Genomic DNA, 21502 nt, shown 5'->3' on the forward strand with positions numbered 1-21502 from the left:
AGGAACAGTGAACAAAATTGTCTATGTCAACTTCCATTAAATGGCACCTTTGACAAAAAAAAGTATCTCCCTCGACACTTCATAGTGCCAACTTAGCATTCATTTTGCAAAAAATTGAGGTTTTGCACCCCAGTCAACCATTGGCATGTAAATCAAAACAATTAAATTTCAAAACAATATATCTAGGAATGTCACTTTTCCCCTTCCTTTTCTTCCCATTCTTAGTTTGAACAGTACTAGACGTCATAACCCTTGTATCTTCAATGTTACAGCTGCCAATTAATATTTTCCCTAAATGTGAATTTTTCTTTTATGAGCTGAGGCTTCAGCAAATATAGCACCATTTTCTCCTGTCATTTATGTTGATGTGCTTGTTTGAAATTTTCCAATCTTGTGTTTGTCTTGATGAACGAACAATGAGAAAAATTGACAATGTTTCTCTTTTCAGCAATATTAAATCACAAACATTGGTACATGCCAAAAGTGGTTCAGTATCTGTTAGAAAGCTTTCTGGCTCTGTTTCTTAATCTCTGTTTTTTATCATTGCCTCAAACAATAACTTCAGACAGGTTTTAGAGCCAATGTTCTAAGTTCGTACCAGAAGCAGCAATTGGAAACGCATCTGTGGCGCAACTTACTTGAGAAATAGGTAAGCAAATAACTGGTTAAAATACTTACAAACTATGTCTGTATCAAGGCCAGAGATTGCAATAATGATAAAACGAGAGTTACAGCCTTTGTATTTGAATGAATGCGTAACTTATTGCAAAATGGATGAATCTTTAGCATGGATAGAAATAAATTTGTATGACCTGATAGCCATTACAGAGACATGGCTGCAAGGTGACCAAGGCTGAGTCCTGAGTATTGAAGAATATTTGCCATTTTACAAAGACAGGATTCCGGGAAAAGGTGTTGGGATGGTTCTTTCAATTAAGAATGTCATTAGTACAGACAGTTAACCTCAGCTCAAAAGACCAAGTTGTAGAATCAGTTTGGGTAGAGATAAGAAATAAGAAAGGTAATAGGTCATTTGTGGGAGTAGTTTATAGATCTCCCAACAGTAGTTATACTGTAGGGCAGAATATATAGTAAGAAATATGTGGGGCATGTAAGAAAGATACAATAAAAATCATGATAACAGGATATCAATTTAAATGTAGAATGGATGAATCAGATTGGCAAAGATAGCCTGGAAACTGAATTCATAGAGTGCATTCAGGACAACTCCATAGAGCAATATATTCTGGAGACAACCAGGGAGCAGGCTATTCTTGGTCTTGTAATGTGAAATAAGAAGGATTAATCTGCAGGACCTCTTTAGGGTAATGTCCTAAGCCCAATCATCTTCGGCTGCTTCATCAATAAACTTCCTTCCATTGTAAGGTCAGACGTGGGGATAATTGCTTATGATTATGCAATGGTTAAACATCATTTGTGGCTCCTTAGATACTGAAGCAGTCCATGTTCAAATGTAACAAGAGCTGGATAATATCCAGGTTTGGGCTGAAAAGTAGCAAATACCATGCAAATGCCAAGCAAAGACCATCTTTAACAAAAGACAATTACACATCACCCCTTGATAATTAATACGTTATCATCACTGAATCCACCTTGGGAGTTACCATTGACAAGAAACTGAATTGGACTACCACAAGTCAGGAGTGTGTTGGAATACTCTCCAGTTGCCTGAGTGAGTATAGCTTCAACAGTGCTTTTCAGCTACAGCTTGAACATGCCATTGAGCCCCCAAACATCCCCATTCCTTAAGTTCCACAGGATCTACACTTCCACCAGTCCCCCAATGAAACTATCTACACACACCAATACCTGCCTACCTTTTCCACCCAGTCCTTAGCATATGAGGTGACTATGCCTGGTGTGGTCATACACTACCGACACCCAAAGAAAACAGCACAGGAACAGGTCCTTTGGCCCTCCAAGCCTGCCTAGCCATATTTTGCCCTCCATCCTAAAACTGCCTTCACATACACGATCCACATCCCTCTATTCCCTTCCTATTCATGTATTCGTCCAAGTGCTTCTTGAATGTTGCTATTGTATCTGCTTCCACCACTTCCCCCAGCAGTACGTTCCAGGCACTCACTACATTTTGTGTGAAAAACCTGCCTTGCGCATCTCTTTTAACCTTCCCCCTTCACACCTTGAACCTATGTCCCCTAGTAATTGACCCTTCACCCTGGGAAAAGCCTCAAACTTTCCATTCTATCCATGCCATTCATAATCTTATAAACTTCTATCAGGTCGCCCCTCAACCTCCTGAGTTCCAGTGAAAACAAACCCAGGCTATCCAACCTTTCTTCACAGCTAAAACCCCCATAACAGGCATGATCCTGGTAAATCATTTCCGTATCCTCTCCGAAGCATCCACATCCTTCTGGTAGTGTGGTGACCAGAACTGTATGCAATACTCCAAGTGTGGCCTAACTAATGTTCTATAAAGCTACAGTATAACATGTCTATTCTTATACCCAATGCCCCCCTTAAAACAGGATAGTCATGACTGTGGACCTCCTTTATGCATTACACCCTTAACAGCCATGCGTTACAGTATGCACCCCTTGCAAATCCTGCTGTTTCCCCCTTCACAATTTTACTTCCCTACAGCATCAAGGTCCCATTGCCAAAGAATAATCTGCTGAGAGTCAGCGCTGTGGCACTGGCACATGCACCCTCCACCCTTCACCCATACCTGACAGTTTACCTACTATGACATGACCGGATGGCCCCTGGACAAGGTATCTTCTGATCCCTGACTGGTGCCTATAAATTGTCCCAGCTGCATTAGTCCTATCTCCCTGGAAGGACCACTTTGGAGCCAACAAATTAACCACTCACTGATAAAACTCCAGTCAGACTCCTTACTGTGGCCAATGGCCTTGATTTGTATGGGAGGTGCCCTTGACTTACTGTGCCAGGACCACCTGACTGACGGGTGCCTTCACAGACCTCACTGAGGCATGCTGCTTGCTTGCTGCTTGTGCAGATGTGAGATTGACATAGCAGATTGCCATTTTAATAAATGTATGACCCTTGACTGAGTACTGCTTAGCAGCAAGGTAAGCAGCCTGTTTTTGTGACTGTGCTAATTGGTGTAGCAAGGCAAGTCAAGGCAAGGCAGGGGTGTTTTGAACGTGCAGATAGGCATCAAGTCAGCGAGCACCAAGACAGAAAGCGAGCAGCTCTGAGAGGCAGTCTGGTGCAGTCTCCAAGCTGGGCACCTGTGCCCAGACAGAAGATGTTCCTGATGTAACCTTTCAATGCCACTGTACTGGAAATGCAAGTTGTGCTTCCAGAGTATGCTGCTGGTACACTGGCGAAGTGCCAGGATGGTCGTGCAGGATGCCAATGTCTCTGCATGAGGAATGTGTGTAGGGCTGGTGCCAATAGATAGTGCCCTGGACTACAGTTTGGTTGTAGTATTATACACGTTATTCAGAGCAAGTGGCAAGCTAAATCCACCAGGTACGCACTCTTGTCAAGTTTTCATGCTGCCAAGCATGTTTAGCAAGTTTGGTAAGATGGGAGTCTTTCAATGAGATGAGTTTTGCATTCAACAAGCATTATTCCCAATCAATTGGCATTTTGTCACTGCCTAGTGAAGATCTTGCAATGCTGCTTTTAAAAAGCACTAAATGGTGGAGCAAGAGGATCTCTATGCTGAGATGGGCCGTGTTGGATTTCTCATCCAATTCTGCCACAGATCTCGCCATAGATCACAATCGCTCAGAACCCTACAAGATTCAGCTCAATGAGGGCCTTTCAGAACGATGTGAAGATAATCATGAGAGATTTTAATCTACACATTAACTAGAAAAGTCAGATAGGTAAATGGAGCCCAGGGAGGAGCTCATAGAATGTTTAGAGTCACAGAGGCATATCACAGAAACAGACCCCTCGGTCCAAATTGTCCAACACTGATCAGACATCCCAATTTGACCTGGTCCCATTTGCCAGCATTTGGCCCTGTGTCCTCTAAACACTTCATATTCATATACCCATCCAGATGCCTTTTAAATGTTGTATTGTACCCAACTCTATCACTTCCTCTGGTAGCTCGTTGCATACACGCACGACTCTCTGCGTCAAAATGTTACCCCTCAGGTCCTTTTTAAATTTTTCCCCCCTCACTTTAAACCTGTGCCCTCCAGTTTTGCACTTATCCCAACCTCAGAAAAAAGATCATGGCTTGTCATCCTATCAGTGACTTTCATGATTTTATAAACCTCTCTAAAGTCACCCCTCAGCCTCTGACACTCCAGGGTAAAAAGCCACAGTCTATTCACCTCTCACTATAACTCAAACCCTTCAGTCCCAGCAACATCATTATAAATCTTTTCAGTGCCACCTCAAGTTTAATAATATCCTTCCTTTAGAAGAACAACCAGAACTGTATGGAGTATTCTACAAGTGGCCTCACCAATGTCCTGTATAGCTGTAATGTAATGTCCTAATTCCTTTATTCAATGTTCTGACCAATGAAGGCAACGGTGCCAAATGCCTTCTTCTTGGGACAGTTTCTTAGAATAGCATGTTTTGGAGTTGACCAGAGAGCAGGTTATACTAAATCTGGTATTGTGCAACAAGATAGGATTGATTAATGATCTTATAATGTAGGTGCCTCTAGGTAACAGCGATCATAAAATCATTAAAGTTTATTTTCAGTTTGACGGAAGGTAGGAGTGGATCTGAGACTATCTTATTACATTTAAATCAGAACAATTAAGAAGGCATGAAAAGCAAGCTGGTGACAGAAAATTGGCAAATTAGGTTAAAGGATAGAGATGCAGTGACAGACATTTACAGGAATATTTTAGAATATATAAGATTTTCCTTACACAGGGTAAGAAAAGATCCAAGGGATAGACTCACCATCAAATGTTAACTAGAAATGTTAAAGATTATAAATTCATATAATTGTGAAAAGACAAGTGACAAATCATAAGATTGAATATAATATATAAAATAGTAAGGAATAGCTTTAAAAAAGAGGCGGGGGCAGGGGAAGCATGAGAGAAAACTAACCAGAAGTATAACAATAAATAGTATAGGTTTCCATAAATAATTCAAAAAGACTTAGTGAAGTGAGCAATGGTCTACTGAATGTAAGACAGTTGTTTTAACAACAGAAAATAAGAAAATGGCAGACAAATTTATCAGGTACTTTGCATTGATCTTCACTATAGAGGATACATCCAGAAGTGATAAATCAAGAAATGGGAGGGAGGAACTCAGGCAAATTACAATCGCGAGAGAAGTGGTACTTGTAAATTATTGGAGCTGCAGGCTGACAAGTGACCAGGCTTCATCATCTTAAAATAAATAGCTAGTGAGAGAATTTATGCATTGGTTTTAACTTTGCAAACTTATCGATCACTGGAAGATCACTTTAGATTGAAAGATAGCAAATATAACAGCTTTATTAAAAAGGAAGACTGAAAGCAAAAATTTATAGACCAGTTAGCATTTATCATAGGGAGAATCTCAGAAGTTATTATTAAAGAGGAAAACACAGGCCACTTTGATAAGTTCAAGGTAATCAGGGAGCATCAACATAAATATTGAAAGTCATGCTTGAACAATCTATTGCTGAGTTAACAAATGCTTTGGATAAATGCGAACTGGTGGATTTACTTTACTTGGATTCCCTGAAGTCATTAGATAAAATGCCATATCAAAGGTTATTGAGAGAAAAATAAAAGCTCATGGTATAGGTTGCAGCATAGACAGAATATTTGCTACCAGAAATCAGAATTGGCAAGAATGGGTCTTTTCCAGGTGTACCAAGTGATGTGCCGTGGTGTTTAGTGCTGGGACTTCAACTGTATACGAATGACTTAGATGAAGGGATGGAAGGTATGTCTATCAGACAACGGGTAGGAAATTGCAGAGATCTGCATTGCAGAGGGATCGAAGTGTCTGAGTACATAAATCACAAAAGGTTGGTATATAGGTGCAATGTGTACTTAGGAAAGCTGAAAAAAATGTTATTATTGTCATGAAGGTAATTGATTGCAAACACAAGATTATGTTTCAGTTATGTATCGCACTGATGAAACTACATCTGGAATAATGTACAGAATATTGACCTCTTTATTTAAGGAAGGATATAAATGAATTGGAAACAGTTCAGACAAGGTTTACCAGGCACCAGAAATGGGTGGGTTGTCAATTGAGGAAAGGTCGGACAGGCTATGTTTGTTTCCACTGCAGTTTAGAAAGATAATAGGTAACTTTATTGGCAAGTATAAGATCGTGAGTGGGCTTGACAGAGTGAGTGCAGAGAGGACATTCCCTGTTATGGGAGAATCTAGAAAAGGGGTTACTGTTTAAAAATCAGGGGTCAACCAATTAAACATATTTTCTTTTTTCTAACTGAGGGTTGTGAATCTTTGGAACTCTCCCTGAAAAGGTGGCGGAAGCCAGTTCATAAATATTTGTAAGACACAGAACAGATTCTTGTTAAGCAAGGAGATGAAAGGTTATTAGAGTGGACAAGCTTGTAAATTTGAGGTTGCAATCAGATTGCGCATGATCTTATTGAATGGCCTTTGCTTACTCCTTATTCATATGCTCATATTACCTCACATTCTCCTCAATTTGAAAGAATATAATTGCATTCTATTTAATCCTTCCACATAGGATAATCCCTCCATCCCAGGAATTAATTTGGTGAGCCTTTGTTGCACTCCCTCTGTGGCAAGTATATCTTTCTTTAAGCAATAAGGAGACCAAATCATGAAAGCTGTATTTCCAATTGTAGTGAGAGACCTTTAGTTTCATATTCAAACCCTCTTGTGATTGATGCCAACAGACTATTTGCTGTAATTGCTAGCTATATGTTAATTTTCAATGACTTCTGAACAAGTCTTTAAGCACTTTGTGCGTTCAGTGACAAGCATTACATTGTGAAACATTGTACAATTTTCATTGTAAAGTGATGTGCGGATATACAGTAGAATTGTTGGATCTCTGAGAAACCATCGCCACACAGTGATCCCACAAGCTTAATTGCTCTTTATTATGTAGAGTGTCAACAGCACATATATATTGCCCATCCCTCACTGGCCTTGAAAAGGCATTGAAGTTCAATGCTTCCCACGATCTCACTATTTTATAAATACTCTGCATTTGTTGTTCCTGCTAAAGTGGATAATCACATTTTTCTCCACGTTGTATTCTATCTGTCAAATTTTTGTTCATTTAGTCTCTCCAAACCATCCTCCTTACAACTCACAGTTCCACCTGGTTTTACGCCATGTGCAAATTTGAAAATATCAGCTAATTTTCCCATTTAATTCATTAACATGGGTTGTGAATAGCTGGGTCCAAATAACACCAAATTTTCTGGTACACCACCAGTCACAGCCTGCCAACCTGAAAACACCCCATGAATTCCAACTCTGTTAACCTGAACAGTTATGGTGCAGGAGACTATTCAGCTCATCATCTCTGTTCTGTGTCTCCAAGTGAGCATCATGACTTAATGCCATTCTCCCACATTTTCCACTAATCCTGCACATTATTTAATATTCTAATGACCTCTTGAATGTTCCCATTGAACCAGTCTCCACCACACTTTGAGGTGGCACAATTCAGACTGAACCACTCGCGTAAAAAGTGCTTTCTTACATCACATTTACTTCTTCCACAAACCATTTTAAATTTTTCCTCTGATTCTTGATGCATTTACAAACATAAGTTACTCGCTCATCCCTGGGACCATCCGCTTCTGCACTCACTCCATTGTGTTCACATGCTTCCAAGTGTATAGTGCACAGAACCACATGCAATACTCCATCTGAGGTCAAACTTGTGTCATGTACAGGTTAAATATAATCTCCCTGCTCTTGTTCACTTTATACCAGTTAACAAAGCCTAGGATACTATATGCTTTATTATCTGCACTCTCCACTTTTCCTGCCATCTTTAGTAATTTATGCACATGTTTTATCAGCTCCTGCACACCCTTTTGAAGTAATACCCTTTATTTTGTTCTACCAAAATGTATCACCTGACATTTCTCTGCATTGAAATTCATCTGCTACCTATCCACCGACTCCACCAACTTGTCAATATATTTCTGAAGTTCTATACTGTCCTCCTCACCCTTGCACTCTTAAGATCGAGATCATTAATATAAAGCAGGAAAGGGTTCCAACACGGCCTGAAGAACCTCAGTACAAATCTTCCTCCAACTTGACGAACATTCATGAGTTGCTATGCTCTGTTTTTTAAATTGCTACCATCCAGCGCTAAACTCAGGCAGCATATTTTCCCAGAGCCATGTTTCTAATTTTTGTTAAAGCTGTGTTTGGGTCCTTATTGAAAGCCTTCTGAAAATCTACATTCACCAATTCTCTGCTATATATTCTGGTAATTATATCCTCAAAAAATTTTGAATAGGTTTGAGATTTGTCAAGAATAAATACATGTTGATTTTGGGATTATGGAAATCAACATTCCGTTTGAACTTCAGTACAGACCAACTTGAAACCCAAAGGAAACTTGCAAGTATCCGCAGCGCAGTTCTATTAAGAATGTCAGCTTTTCCATTAGAAATTAATTTCACATAATATGTATTCTTGAATACTTAACTAATGTAAATGCACTGGTGTATTCTTTTTATTGGAGAATGCAAGGAGGGAGTCATGAACACAGTAAACACTTCACTTCTGACAATGACAAAGAGAAAAATATAGCAGATGATGCAAACCATTTAACTTAAAGAGCAACTTAGAATTCTGAATTATTGGTCAATTTGTCACAAAGGGTTTGATATCAATCTTAGGTATATCTAGGTGTTGCCAGGAACAGAGGGGTTGAGATATTAAAAAAATGGAAAGGCTAGGACTTTTTTTTTCACTGGAGTGTACAAGGTTGAGGGGGTGACTTTACTGAGGTTGATGAAACCACATGGAGCATACACAAGGTGAATGACAAAGGTCTTTTCCCTATGGTGGGATAGTTCAAAACTAGGGGCCCTATTTCGAAGGTGACAGGAGAATGATTTAAGAACGGTATGAAGGGCAACCTTTCTTACACAATGTGGTTCGTGTGTGGAATGAATTGCCAAAATGGTTGCTGCAGATAGTTACAGTTACAACATTTAAAAGACATTTGGGTAAGTTCATGAACAGGAAAGGTTTGGAGGGATATGGGCCAAGTGCAGGCAGGTGGGACTAATTTAGTTTGGGAACATTATCAGCATGGACCGGTTGGACGTAAGGGCCTGCTTCCATGGTGTATGACACTTATGTGTACAACTTTCACACGGCCAAATTAACAAACTGACATTTTCCACTATATCCACATTTCACCAATTGGAGTTTCTATCCAAGTGCTACAATACCTATATGAGGTAATAGCAGGCAAGGTCTGAATCTCTTTGAACAGAAATTGTAGTAGAAAGAAGGATTGATTAATTATTTCACCTCCAAACTCCTTCCCCAACCTTGGTCCTGTGAAGATGCTATAAAAATACATGCCTTCTTCCATACCATTCTAACCTTCGTGTCTCTCGAAAGTCTGGTGAGTTATTACACATACCGTTGTCACTTATGTAGATTTCAATTACTGAGCTTGTTCCATAGACAACCAGTGACACTCAGATGCTAAACTAAGAATCCATTACCTTAATTACAAGACACCAGCCTTCAGTAGTACATGTCTGAATAGCTGATGATTGAGTAACACTCATCAATCAGAACTATCATAGAACAGGATGGATTACTGTTTTGACATTCTATGAAATGAGCAATGCATTTTTAAATAAAAGTATTAATTAGCAGTTCATTTGACTACAAAATAGTAGTTGAGTTTCAACAGTCAAGTTATTGAGATCACTTCCATTATCTTTTTTGTCTAGATAAATATGGAATTATCCATTAGTACTATTGAATGTGATTAGCACGAGAAAGGAAAAGTCAGTGCTATTCACTTTTAAATGGTGACCATGAAGTTTAGCGATACATCCGAATAAATGGTACAGTATGGAGTTACTTTCATATTAAGACACTTGGCTTTTGAAAAGGCATCTTCCATTATGGCAGCGACACAAAAATTTCAAACAGGCTCACAAATGCAAGAAACAATGACCTTACTCAAGAAACGACAGTTGACAATATTTCAAACACATGGTCAATTTGATAAAATCTAAAGTTATTTGCCAAATTAATTGGTTGATACAGCCCAAACTTGTAGTTTATGGCTGTTCATATAATACAAAGAACAGAAACTACATATTGAATATCAATATCTTATGAAATACACAGTCACAAGAGTATGTAGATTGTGGACCTGGGTCCTAGTTCAAGGCACTTAATTGTTTATTTTGGGGGTCGGGGTGGGAAAGAGAACAAAAATAATGTGTGAAGGATATGCAGTCAAGAATAAATGCTGGGAGCATTGATTCTTGCTGATAGTTGAAGTTAATAGATTTTTTATCACCCAATCAACGCTGATTGAAAATTTAGCTTAGTACATAGTAGGGTTTATAAAATGTATATAATCACTGTTAATAAAGGGACTGGTAGCTTATCTCTTCAAACAGAATACTGACAGAAACTTTAATTAGATTTCCCTTCTGTAGTATGACTGGAAAACCCAAGTCCAATCACATGGCATTGTTCTATTTTTATTTGGATATTAAGGAAGTGCAAACTACACTGAGTCAAATATTCAAAAGTACTCTACCCAAAATGAAATATTACCAGATACAGGACACAGTTGCATAATTTATTATTTTTGTAAAAAAAAGGGAAAATAAATCAACAATTTCGGTTTATCACAACAAAAAAAATTGAAAAAACATGACTTTCTATTCATATATAGTTTATGAATTGTGTAGTAGATAACAGTGAGGATATCCTAGGCAAATGTATAAACAGATGCATTTTGAAAGTTGGTGCTTCATATTCAAGAATAGTACTTCCAGGATGAAGCTTATGGTGAACTGTTCAGCTGAACATTCAAAACTCCTCAATATCTATATTTGGTGGAATAGTCCTTTGGAGATACCACAAGACCCCTTCCTTTGCGGGCTCCTCTGTAAACTGTTTCAACAATGTCAATCATCTCCTGCTTATCTTCCATGGGCCAATTAATTTTGTTGTTGTTGCCTGTGCCCAAATCAATCATGATGTGCTTGTTTCTGGAAAGAAATAAAGAAATGTTATGCAAGGAAATTTTGTAACATAAAAACCTTCTGGCGACAACGTTATTGACTGTAAAATAAACACATTGACAATTTTTAAAATTCATTTGTGGGACGTGGGTGCTGCTGGCTGACTAGAACTTATTGTCCGTCCCTAGGTGCCCTTAAGAAGGTGCCGATGAGCTACCGCTTGAACTGCTGTAGTCCGACCTGCTGTGGTTTGGCCCACAATTTGCAATTTCTTTGAATTCTTCTGAGAATTAAAAGTGAGTACAGAAGCACTGGCGATGCTTCATCATCATCAATGGATCAAAATCCTGGAACTCCCTACCCACAGCACTGTGGATGTACTTACACCACAGACTGCAGTGGTTCAAGAAAGCAGCCATCCATCACTTTCACAGCAATTGGGGATGGGCAATAAATGCATGAAGAATTAAAAACAAATTGTCCAAGACCCCAAGGTTTTACATCTTGGGGAGGGAAGGCTTAAAAAAAAAAGTCAAGTAAAATAACATTTTTAAAAAAACTTAACGTAATATTTTTCACAAGAATTAGTCTGTTGAAGCATTGGTTAAAAAGTGTGCAATTTGTTTTAATTTGTTCAACAAGTCAGTACTTAAACCGGATTTTAAATTAAATTAACTGATCACTATAAGAACTACAGCAATATAAAAGACAGTGTGAGAAAGATCACATTAGGTGATACTGCAGTAATACAACCTGAGTATTTAAAACTTAGGACATTAAGAAATAAGTGGTGCAATACTTAGTACACAGAATACTCTATGAAAATGATCAGAACCAGCATAAGCCATCATCTACTCATAGTAAACCAGCTTATATAACTCAAATAATGAACCAATGTCATATGCTTCCTTCAGAGAGAAAAAAAAGGAAAAAATTAATAACATTGAATCAATGCCAGATGCTTCTTACAGAGAGAGATGAAAATTAAAACCAGAGGTCCAGATAACCCCACCCACAGAAATCAGATATAAGACTAAATGAAGTTGCTGGAAAAGCTCAGCAGGTTTGGCAGCATCTATGAATAAAAAAATAGTTAACATTTCGGGTCCAGTGGCCCTTCCTCAGAACTGCTGGGCTTTTCCAGCAACTACTGTTTTTGTTCCTGATTTACAGCAACCATAATTCTTTCAGTTTTTATTCAGATTCCAGACTGCCCTCGACTGGCACTGTTCACAGAGATCAAAACAAGTGAAGAAATAATCAAACATTTAGCCTAGAAGTCGATCAGTACATTCTGCACATTTACCATACAAGTTTGATACGAATGAATTTGATGGATAGAAGAAGCTTTACATCATGTGATGCAAGGCTGAGTTACACTACACATTTTAAGGTTTGCTCATGATCTATAAAATTTCCCCTTAAGGCCTTAATGGTCCCAATGGCTGTTTTTGCTGAAACTTCTCGATATGTTTTTGTGTTAAAGAATCCCAGCTATAGCTCAGCACAAAGAGCTGCAACAGGTTAAACATCTGCAATGTAGCTTTGATGCCACACTGTTGATTTGCAAGAACTGGAAAATACTGTCTATAATTTCAATCTTATTACAGGCAAAAATAACTTGCAAGAAACAAATTTTATTAATCAGTGTCAGAAATAGTTATAGCACAGAAGGTGGCCATTCAGACCATCGTGTCTCTGCCAGACACTTGCAACAACAATTCAGCTAATACCAGTCCCCTGCCTTTGTCCTCCTAGCCCTGCAATTTCTTTTCCAATAATTATCCAATTTTCTTTTGAAAGCCACAATTGAAAATGCTTCCATGACACACTCAAGCAACGCACTAATCACTCACTGTGCACAAAGGTTTCTCATATCACCATTAGCTCTTCTGTCAATCACCTTAAATCAGAGTCCACTGGTCTGCAAAACTTCCATCAACGGGCTAGTTTCTCTCTACGCTGCCCAAATCCCACAGTATTTTGAACACCCATCAATTCCCTTCATTATGGAAAATAAACCTAGCTTCTCTAATCTATCCATGTGACTAAAGTCAATCATCACTGAATCATCTAACAAAATAGAAACAATATTTTCCAAAACAGATGCTTAAAAAATTGGGGTTAGGACAGAGGAAACTTGATGAGGTTATGCGAAGCAGATAGATTGCTAAAGATACTGAAAATTTCTCCTCAGTTAATTCTTGTTCTGAGCGTTACCATCCTCCCATATTCTTTACACAAGGACAAGGGGTGGCTTGCTCCCTGCCAACTTCCTTCACTATACAAATTAGATTGGAGGAGGACAGGATACTTATTAAGTGCCACATCCTATGATAAATCACAACTCATTTTACATTGAAGGAAGAGACTAGCAGAGAAACAACCGCACTTCAATTTAAAATCAGCATAATCTTAAGATAAAGGACATTTACACCTTTTCCAACAACTTGCATTACGAACACCTGAATTGTTTTCAATTAATCTGAATATAGCAGTAACCTGAGCTTGCTGACTGTAAGTGACCATTTGTTCGTACAGAATTAACACGCTCTTAGCAAAAGTGATGTGAGGCAGGAAACATTTCAAAGCTGCCATGAGGTTCCTTTTAGGATTTGGCTCTCAAATTGATAGAAAATAGTGATAAAGATGAGCCTGATATTACCATCCAACTGCCACAGACCAAAATGAGATAGCAATGCAGCAATGCAATTTGATTGACTGGAGTAATGCATTCAGAAGCATTCAACTCCAACCCAAGAGTGAAAGCTTGTGAATGTCTAACTGCCCATATATCTGAAATCTATCAACCAAATGGCTGCATCATCTGGAAGATGTGTGTACATTCTGTTAGATTAGCCAACCACAAAGTCAGCAAGCACTCATGTACCTAGTGCATGGCTCAGGTTAAGTGTAAACAAAGGAGGGACTCACTGGAAGAGTAAGTTTGCAAAATAGTTGAAATCTTCAGATCCTCTAGGAATGGTGAAGGCAATGGAAATCCTACATTGATATAGCAGGAGGGACATACATTAGCCAGAGCTTTCAACAGATCGTCAGTGGGGAGGAAAGTGAAAGTGCACCTAAATCTGTACTCATTCCATAACTACCAACCGTGAGTCAATTCCTGCATTACTGTATGTAAACAAATACTGTAAAATGCTGAATGATGCTGAAAATCTGAAAAAAAAACAAACAAAGTGGCAGAACTGCTCATCTGGTCTGGTAGCCATCTGTGGAGGGGCGAGGCAGAGGGAGAGAGAAGCAAGATTTAAGTATCAAGTCCAATTTGACACTTCTTCAGAACTATGTTGGATTTGAAATGTTAACTGTTTCTCTCTTTTACTTTGATTGTCAGCATCCACATTACTTTCAGCAACGTTTTCATATCTTACAATACGGATCTGCAGTTGGCTGCAAGTTATGCATAATATTCAACAACAAATAACAATGAACTGTGAGGAAGATGGTGACAATGACATTGACAAGTTGGTGGAGTGGGTGGATAGGAGGTAGCTGAGGTTCAATGCAGAGACGTGTGAGGTGATGCAATTTCATGAGAAGAATGCTGAAAGTCAATAAAAAAGAAAAGGAGTACAATTGTAAAGGGCATGTAGAAGCAGAGGGACCCAGGTGTATATGTTCATCAATCATTGGAAGTGGCAGGACAGGTGGAAACAGCAGTAAATAAAGCACGTACTGCTCTTGGTTTTATTAACAGGGGCATGGAGTTGATGTTGAACTTGTTTAAGACACTTGTTAGCACTCAGCTCAAATACTGAGCACAGAAATGATTTACTAAAGTGCTTCCAGGTTTGAGAAACTTCAGCTATGAGGATTGTTGAAGAAGTTGGGACTGCTCTCCCTGGGACAGACGGTGGTTGAGAGAAGATCTGATTGACGTTTTCAAAATCACAACCACCTGGAGAGAGTAAATAGGTTGAATCTGTTTCTGCTTGTAAAAGAAACACGAACAACAACATAGATTTAAAGTGGTGTGCAAATGAAGCAAGGATGATGTGAAAAAAAACCTTTTTCAGACAGCAACTTGTTAGGGTATGGAATGCATTGCTTGGAAAAATGGTGGAGTCAGGTTCTGTTGAGGTATTCAAGAGGGCATTGGATAATTAATTATAACCAGAAATGGTGTGCAGGGAGATTGGCCACTCTGGGCACCTTTCACAATACACTGACATTGTTTCAAACTGGGAGGCTTCCATCTTTCTCTCTAAAATAAGGAGGCGAATTGCTCTGCAATATGCCAAAGAAAATGGGGAGTCAATATTGATAATATGTTATTATAGTCACATGATAATTTAGGAATACGAGACTTTTGATGCAGGTAAGATTTCTATCCTTTGCGTATTGCAGGACTTCAACTGTGTCTATTCAATTACCAAAAATACAAATTCAAGATTTTATTAGGATTGTTATTTATTCTTGTTACATTAAGAACTTTGATGACACATACCTGAAGAAAAACATAACAGTACATGGATCGTACAATTCATACATCTTGTTGAAGTCTGGTACCTCTGTAATATCCACTAGATAAATAACAGCAAAGTTTTTCACCTAAAAAAAACAAATAAACTTTTAGAATTACAAACAGAAACTAAAATCTGGGCTCCTCAGAAAGTCATGAAAGTAAGTATTTTATGAAACAAAGAAGTGCCGATGTTAGAAACCTGAAACATAAACAGAAATTGTTGGAGAAACTCAGCAGGTCTGGTGACATCTGACATGAGAAAGGAGAGTTAATGTTTTGAGTCCAGAAGATGGTTCTTCAGAATGTTAACTCTGCTTTCACTCCACGGATGTTGAGACACCTGCTGAGTTTCTCCAGCAATTTCTGTTTTCGTTTAAGAATGCTTCACATAGAGTCATAGAGACGTACAGCACAGAAACAGACTCTTCACTCCAACTCGTCCATGCCAACCGTCTCTCCTAAATAATTCCAGTCCCATTTGCCATCATTTAGCCCATATCCCTCTAAACCCTTCCCTATTCACACACTCACCCATGTGCCTTTTAAATGTTGTAATTGTACCAGCCTCCACCACTTCCTGTAGCAGCTCATTTCATATACGCATCACCTGCTGTGTGAAAAAGTTGCCCACTTAAATCTTTCCCCACTCACCTTAAAAACCAATGCCCTCTAGTTTTGGACTCCCCCAACCCTGGGGAAAAGACCTTCCCTATTTACCATATCCAAGCCCCTCATGATTTTATAAATCTCTATAAGGTCACCCCTCAGCCTCCAACGCCCCAGGGAAAATAGCTCCAGCCTATTCAGCCTCTCCTATAGCTCAAACCTCCAACCCTGGTAACACCCTTGTAAATGTTTTCTGAACCCTTTCAAGTTTCACAACCTCCTTCCTAAAGGAGGGAGACCAGAATTGCAACACAGTATTCCAAAAGTAGCCTAAACAATGTCCTGTACAGCCACAACATGACCTCCCAACTCCCATACTCAATGCACTGACCAACAAAGGCAAGCATACCAAATGCCTTCTTCACTATCTACCTGCAACTCCACTTTCAAGGAACTATGAAGCTGCACTCCTAGGTCTCTTTGTTCAGCAAAATCCCCAGGACCTTATGTCGTGTTCATAAATGAACCATATCCATTGCTGTATCCAATGCCATCAGCCATTTCATGCTATCACATAGGATGAATTGAATTAACTGAAGATTGACATCTGTGATGCTGGGGAACCCAGGAGGATGCCATGATTGATCATCCACTCAGCACTTCTTGATCAAGGTGCACATAAATACTTCAGGTTTGTCTTTTCACTCATGAGCTGGTTTCCCACATCATATTTGTAATGCATTCACCCTCTGCAGACTTTTTTTTTATCATCCACTACCATTCACAACTGAATGTAGCAGGACTGTACTGCTTAGACCTGATTTGTTGGTTCGGGACCATTTAATTCTGTCCAAGGAATGCTGATTCCACTATCTGTGACGCACACAGTCATTTGTCAGCAGGTTGACATCTCATTTTTAGGCATGGCCGGTGCTGCTCCAGATATACCCTCCTGTACTGTTCACTGACCACCTGATGGTAATGGTAGAGTGTGGGACATACCAGGCCATGAGGTTACACATTGCAGGTGAAGGTAATTCTGCTGCTAATGCTCTGTAGCACCTAATCAAGGCCCAGCTGAGTTGCTAAACTTATTCCAAGTCTGCCCCATTTAGCAAAGTAATAGTGCCACACAACAGGATGGAAGGGATTCACAATGTGAAATGGGAACATAGTGCCTGATAAAAGCTTGAGAAGTGGATAACAACAAATGGAAATTATAGCATTTTCTTGATTGAATGGAGAGTTATAAAGTACTGGAGATGCACTGCCTTTCATACGGTCAAGAGGGAGCATTGTTAGAGCTCTGCAAGTATACAGCTTGCTTCCTTCCTCAGTGAATCCAGACAAAATGAAAAGATTAATGTACCTTGAAAGAAATCCATCATGCTGTGCAGACTGAAGAACAAAGAACACACAGATTGGTCCAGTTTGGGCTCCGCCAGGGCCACTCAGCTCCTGACCTAATTACTTGGCACAAAAAGGACAAAAGAACAGAATTCTAGAGGTGAGGTGACAGCTCTTGACTTCAAGGCCATATTCAACAAAGTGTGGCATCAAGGAGCCCTAGCAAAGCTGGAATCAATGGGTATCTGGAGGCAAACTCTCTGCTGGTTGGAGTCATAACAGGCACATAGGAAAATGGTTATGGCTCCAGGACATCTCTGCAGGATTTCCTCAGAGTAGTGTCCTAGGCCTGACCATCTTCAGCTGCTTCAACAATGACCTTCCCGCCATCATAAAGTCTGAAACAGGGATGTTCGCCAATGATTGCACCATGCTCAGCACCATTTGCAACTTCTCAGATATTGAAACAATCTATGTTCAAATGCAACAAGATCTGGACAATATCCAGGCTTGGGCTGACAAGTGGCAAGTAGTATTCAACACCACAGAAATGCCAGGCAATGACCATCTCCAATAAGAGACGAGAAGAGAAACCAGTGTCCCATGACATTCAATGTTATTATCATCACTGAATCCCCCGCAATCAACATCCTGGGGGTTACCATTGAACACAAACTCAACTGGACAAGCACATAAAGACAGTGGCTACAAGAGCATCAGAGGCTAGGAATACTGTGGTGAGTAACCCACCTCCTGACTTCCTAAAACTTATCCATCAACTACATGGCACAAGTCAGGAGTGTGACAGAAAACTCCCAACTTGCCTGGATGGGTGCAGCTGCAACAACACTCAAGAAGCTTGACACCATTCAGGATGAAGCAGCCCGCTTGATCAGCACATCAACAAATATCCATTCTCTCCACCGACGCTTAGTAGCAGCATGTACTATCAACAAGATGCACTGTGGAAATTCACTAAAGATCCTCAGACAGCACCTTCCAAACCCACAACCACTTCCTTCTAGAAGGACAAGGGCAGCAGAAACATGGGAACACCACAATCTGCAAATTTCCCTTCAAGCCACTCACCATCCTGATGAGAAACTATATTGCTGTTCCTTCAGTCGCTAGGCCAAAATACTGGAATTCCCTCCCTAAGGGCATTGTGCATCAACCTACAGCACATAGACTGCAACAGTTCAAAAGGCATCTTACCACCATCTTCTCAAGGGAAACTAGGGATGGGCCATAAATGGTGCCCGAATAGCAATGCCCATATCCCACAAATGAATAGAAGAAATTTATATAGTTCTAACATTGTATTTAACCGGATACAACTTTACCTAACGCTGGGTGCACTTGCTGATGTTTACGAAGGCTTACCTTTTCAGCAATACTATACAAGACCTCATCCATCTTCATACAAGTTGGATCCCAATCATGACCAAAGCGAATGACAACAACACGATCCTCCTCTGACAGGATGGCCTGGTCTACTTGCCAGCCATTGTGGAGATGTGGCAGCATATACGACATTGCGGCAAAGACTTGTACAATTTCTAATACCCCTTTATACGACAAAACCAAAAAATTGAGTTAAACCACTTCTAGACTAGAAAGAAAAATGTTAGTCTTATGAATAAAAGCTCTGTGCTAACAGAAGTTGTACAGTTCTTAAGTTGTTCTTAAATCAGTTCTTAAGACACAGGCAGACTGATGTAAATAAATAGTAGCTTGGGCCTTTAAAGGTTTTAAAAAACAGAATCATGACAGTCGTAAAGCAATTAACAGCCTGTATTTTGATCGTTTTTGACACTGTAAAACTTACCATAAACATGACAAAGAAAAGTCTGCCACCAAGCCACATAAAGAGGCATTTTAGTACTTAAGCCCAAAACCTTGTTCACAGGGCAAGTTTCAAAGCAAGTCGTAAAGTAGGAAGGGAGGTGAGTGGAAGAGTGACCGAGAGGTTTAAGAAAGGCGTTCCAGAGCTTAGGGCCTTGGCAGCCAAAAGCCCAGCCACTAGTGTTGGAGGAGTCAATGTTGGGATGCTCAAGACACCTGAAGAAAGGAGTGCAGCAATCATTTATGTCAGGGGTGAGGGAGCCTCTGAAGGATTGGAGATACATGTTCATTGATAACTCATAACCTACATAATACTTGTAGAATATCTCCTCCTTACTGTTCCATGCTAGATGTTAATCAAATTGGTTAGAATTGCTATGAAGTCCGCATTTTACAAAACCTAATGCACAGTAGTTGAAAACACATGCTCCAATTCCAAAGAATGAAACAGCAACAATCCACTTTTAAGTTTTCAAACAGTAACCGACTGATTCTCTATCATATTGCATATTCTTTGGTCATATTTCTGCAGAGGCTGCAAATTACAAAATAGGGAAATCTCTATGAATCAAGTTTGCACGATTCCTCAGCAATCATTCCTGTTGCCTGGCGAACTTTCATGGCTTTCGATCATGTTTTTGAGGGGTTACACACAGTGTCTGTTATCAATGAAACTGGAGTGGGGTGGACAGTTGAGATGGGTGTAAACACCAAAGTTGATTAAAAATGATCTTTGTCTTGTGGTCACAATTAGCAATGTCCCTCTTGAGAAGGGGAATGGAGGGGTGGTCACTTTTGTTTTGATTTAATTGGGGAGGGTGGAGGGGGAAGAGAAATGCTGTCATTTCTCTTCCTCTAAAAGCCCACCTTCAGGGGTTATTGTAGGGCCCTAACCTCTGGGCCGGGAGGCCCGGGTAGAAGTCCCCCGGCCCTGTGCCACAAGGTGTGCAATGACATCTCTGAACAGGTTGATTAGAAAGCAAAATGTGTAGAAGGCCACCAGCGAGCCAGGAGTGATAGTGAAGTTTACAAAGTTCTGTGTAGTGCCCTGAAACAACTCAGTAACCATGGCGGGGAATTGCCTCTGCCTTTACCAGAAAAACAGGTGGACAGCGGAGGTGAAAGAAGCTCTTTAACAAACAACCCTCTGAGAGCTAACTGATGGTGTTTAATAGTAACCCCGGTGTGTATTTGAATGACTGTGAGAGTCATGTGGGGATGGGGAATAGTCAGAGACAGTAAACATGCCGCATCTGTATCGCCGTAAAGAAAAGATTGAGAATTAAACCGCTGGAAATACTCGACTGAACAGGAGTGTGTGTGTGTATTAACCGGGCTCACCTCAAACACCAATCCCCGGACTGACACCGAGCAGCGGCAGCACCTCCACCTCCCCCCGGCCCCAGCTCCAGCTGCAGGGCCTCTGACAACCAACATGGCGGCCGCCGGTGTGGGGACAGGCCGCATGCGCGGGACCTCTGGGCCAATGGGGAAAGCCTCGCGATGTTTCCCCGTGTCCCTCTGCCGGTGCAGCGATAGGTTGCATTGTGCTGGACCTTGTAGCAAAGCACTGGCAATTTGTCACCTCTGGAGGGCAGCCAAGTGCAGGGAATGCAACAGCGCGTTTGCACACAACCAGGCCACTGCCCTGTCATAATGTCCAGATGATTTGTCTTTTGCAATATTAGTTCAGGGAATAAATATTGGTTGGGATATGGGAGATAACACTTCTTTCAAATAATGGCACCGAATCCTTTACATCCAACCAAGAGTTGATGTTTCAACTAAATGATGGCACCTCAGACAGTGCGGCACTCCCTCAGTATTGCATATGTCAGTGTAGAGATTTGGAAAGCTGTTCAAACACTCAGATTCAGAGGTAATGATGCTGGAAGGCTAACAAACTAATGGCAACATCGATAAAGTTCTCTTCCGTCCAACTCATCCATGCTGACTAGATATCCTATATAAATCTAGTCCCATTTGCTAGCATTTGGCCCATATCCTTCTAAACTCTTCCTATTCATATACCCATCCAGAGGCATTTTAAATGTGGTCATTGTACCCGC

General features: G+C 40.1%; 1 protein-coding gene across 2 annotated transcripts; it reads right to left on the reverse strand.

Moving 5' to 3' along the window:
- Window positions 1-8628: 8628 nt before the first annotated feature.
- Window positions 8629-20905, reverse strand: LOC109925111 (thioredoxin-like 4A). Of its 2 annotated transcripts, XM_048596070.1 has the most exons (4): window positions 20775-20905; window positions 18972-19156; window positions 15618-15721; window positions 8629-11173 (listed from the first exon to the last, which is right to left on the reverse strand). In XM_048596070.1, the coding sequence occupies exons 2-4, from the start codon at window positions 19122-19124 to the stop codon at window positions 11002-11004; spliced, it is 429 nt and encodes a 142-aa protein (XP_048452027.1). In that variant the 5' UTR covers window positions 19125-19156; window positions 20775-20905; the 3' UTR covers window positions 8629-11001. The 2 variants fall into 2 exon arrangements, with proteins under 2 accessions (XP_048452027.1, XP_048452028.1); XM_048596071.1 differs by lacking the exons at window positions 18972-19156; window positions 20775-20905 and adding an exon at window positions 17611-17687.
- Between the last annotated feature and the right edge of the window lie 597 nt (window positions 20906-21502).

This window comes from Rhincodon typus, chromosome 4, assembly GCF_021869965.1.
Source record: "Rhincodon typus isolate 14 chromosome 4, sRhiTyp1.1, whole genome shotgun sequence".
Taxonomy (NCBI): domain Eukaryota; kingdom Metazoa; phylum Chordata; class Chondrichthyes; order Orectolobiformes; family Rhincodontidae; genus Rhincodon; species Rhincodon typus.

Excerpts from the sequence above, each read along its gene's own strand:
- LOC109925111 (XM_048596070.1), bottom strand. The coding sequence starts at position 19,124 with ATGTCGTATATGCTGCCACATCTCCACAATGGCTGGCAAGTAGACCAG. Across the intron at positions 15,722-18,971 it reads TGTATAGTATTGCTGAAAAG|GTGAAAAACTTTGCTGTTAT; the intron begins GTAAGCCTTCGT and ends TGTTTTTTTTAG. Across the intron at positions 11,174-15,617 it reads ACTGTTATGTTTTTCTTCAG|AAACAAGCACATCATGATTG; the intron begins GTATGTGTCATC and ends ATTTCTTTCCAG.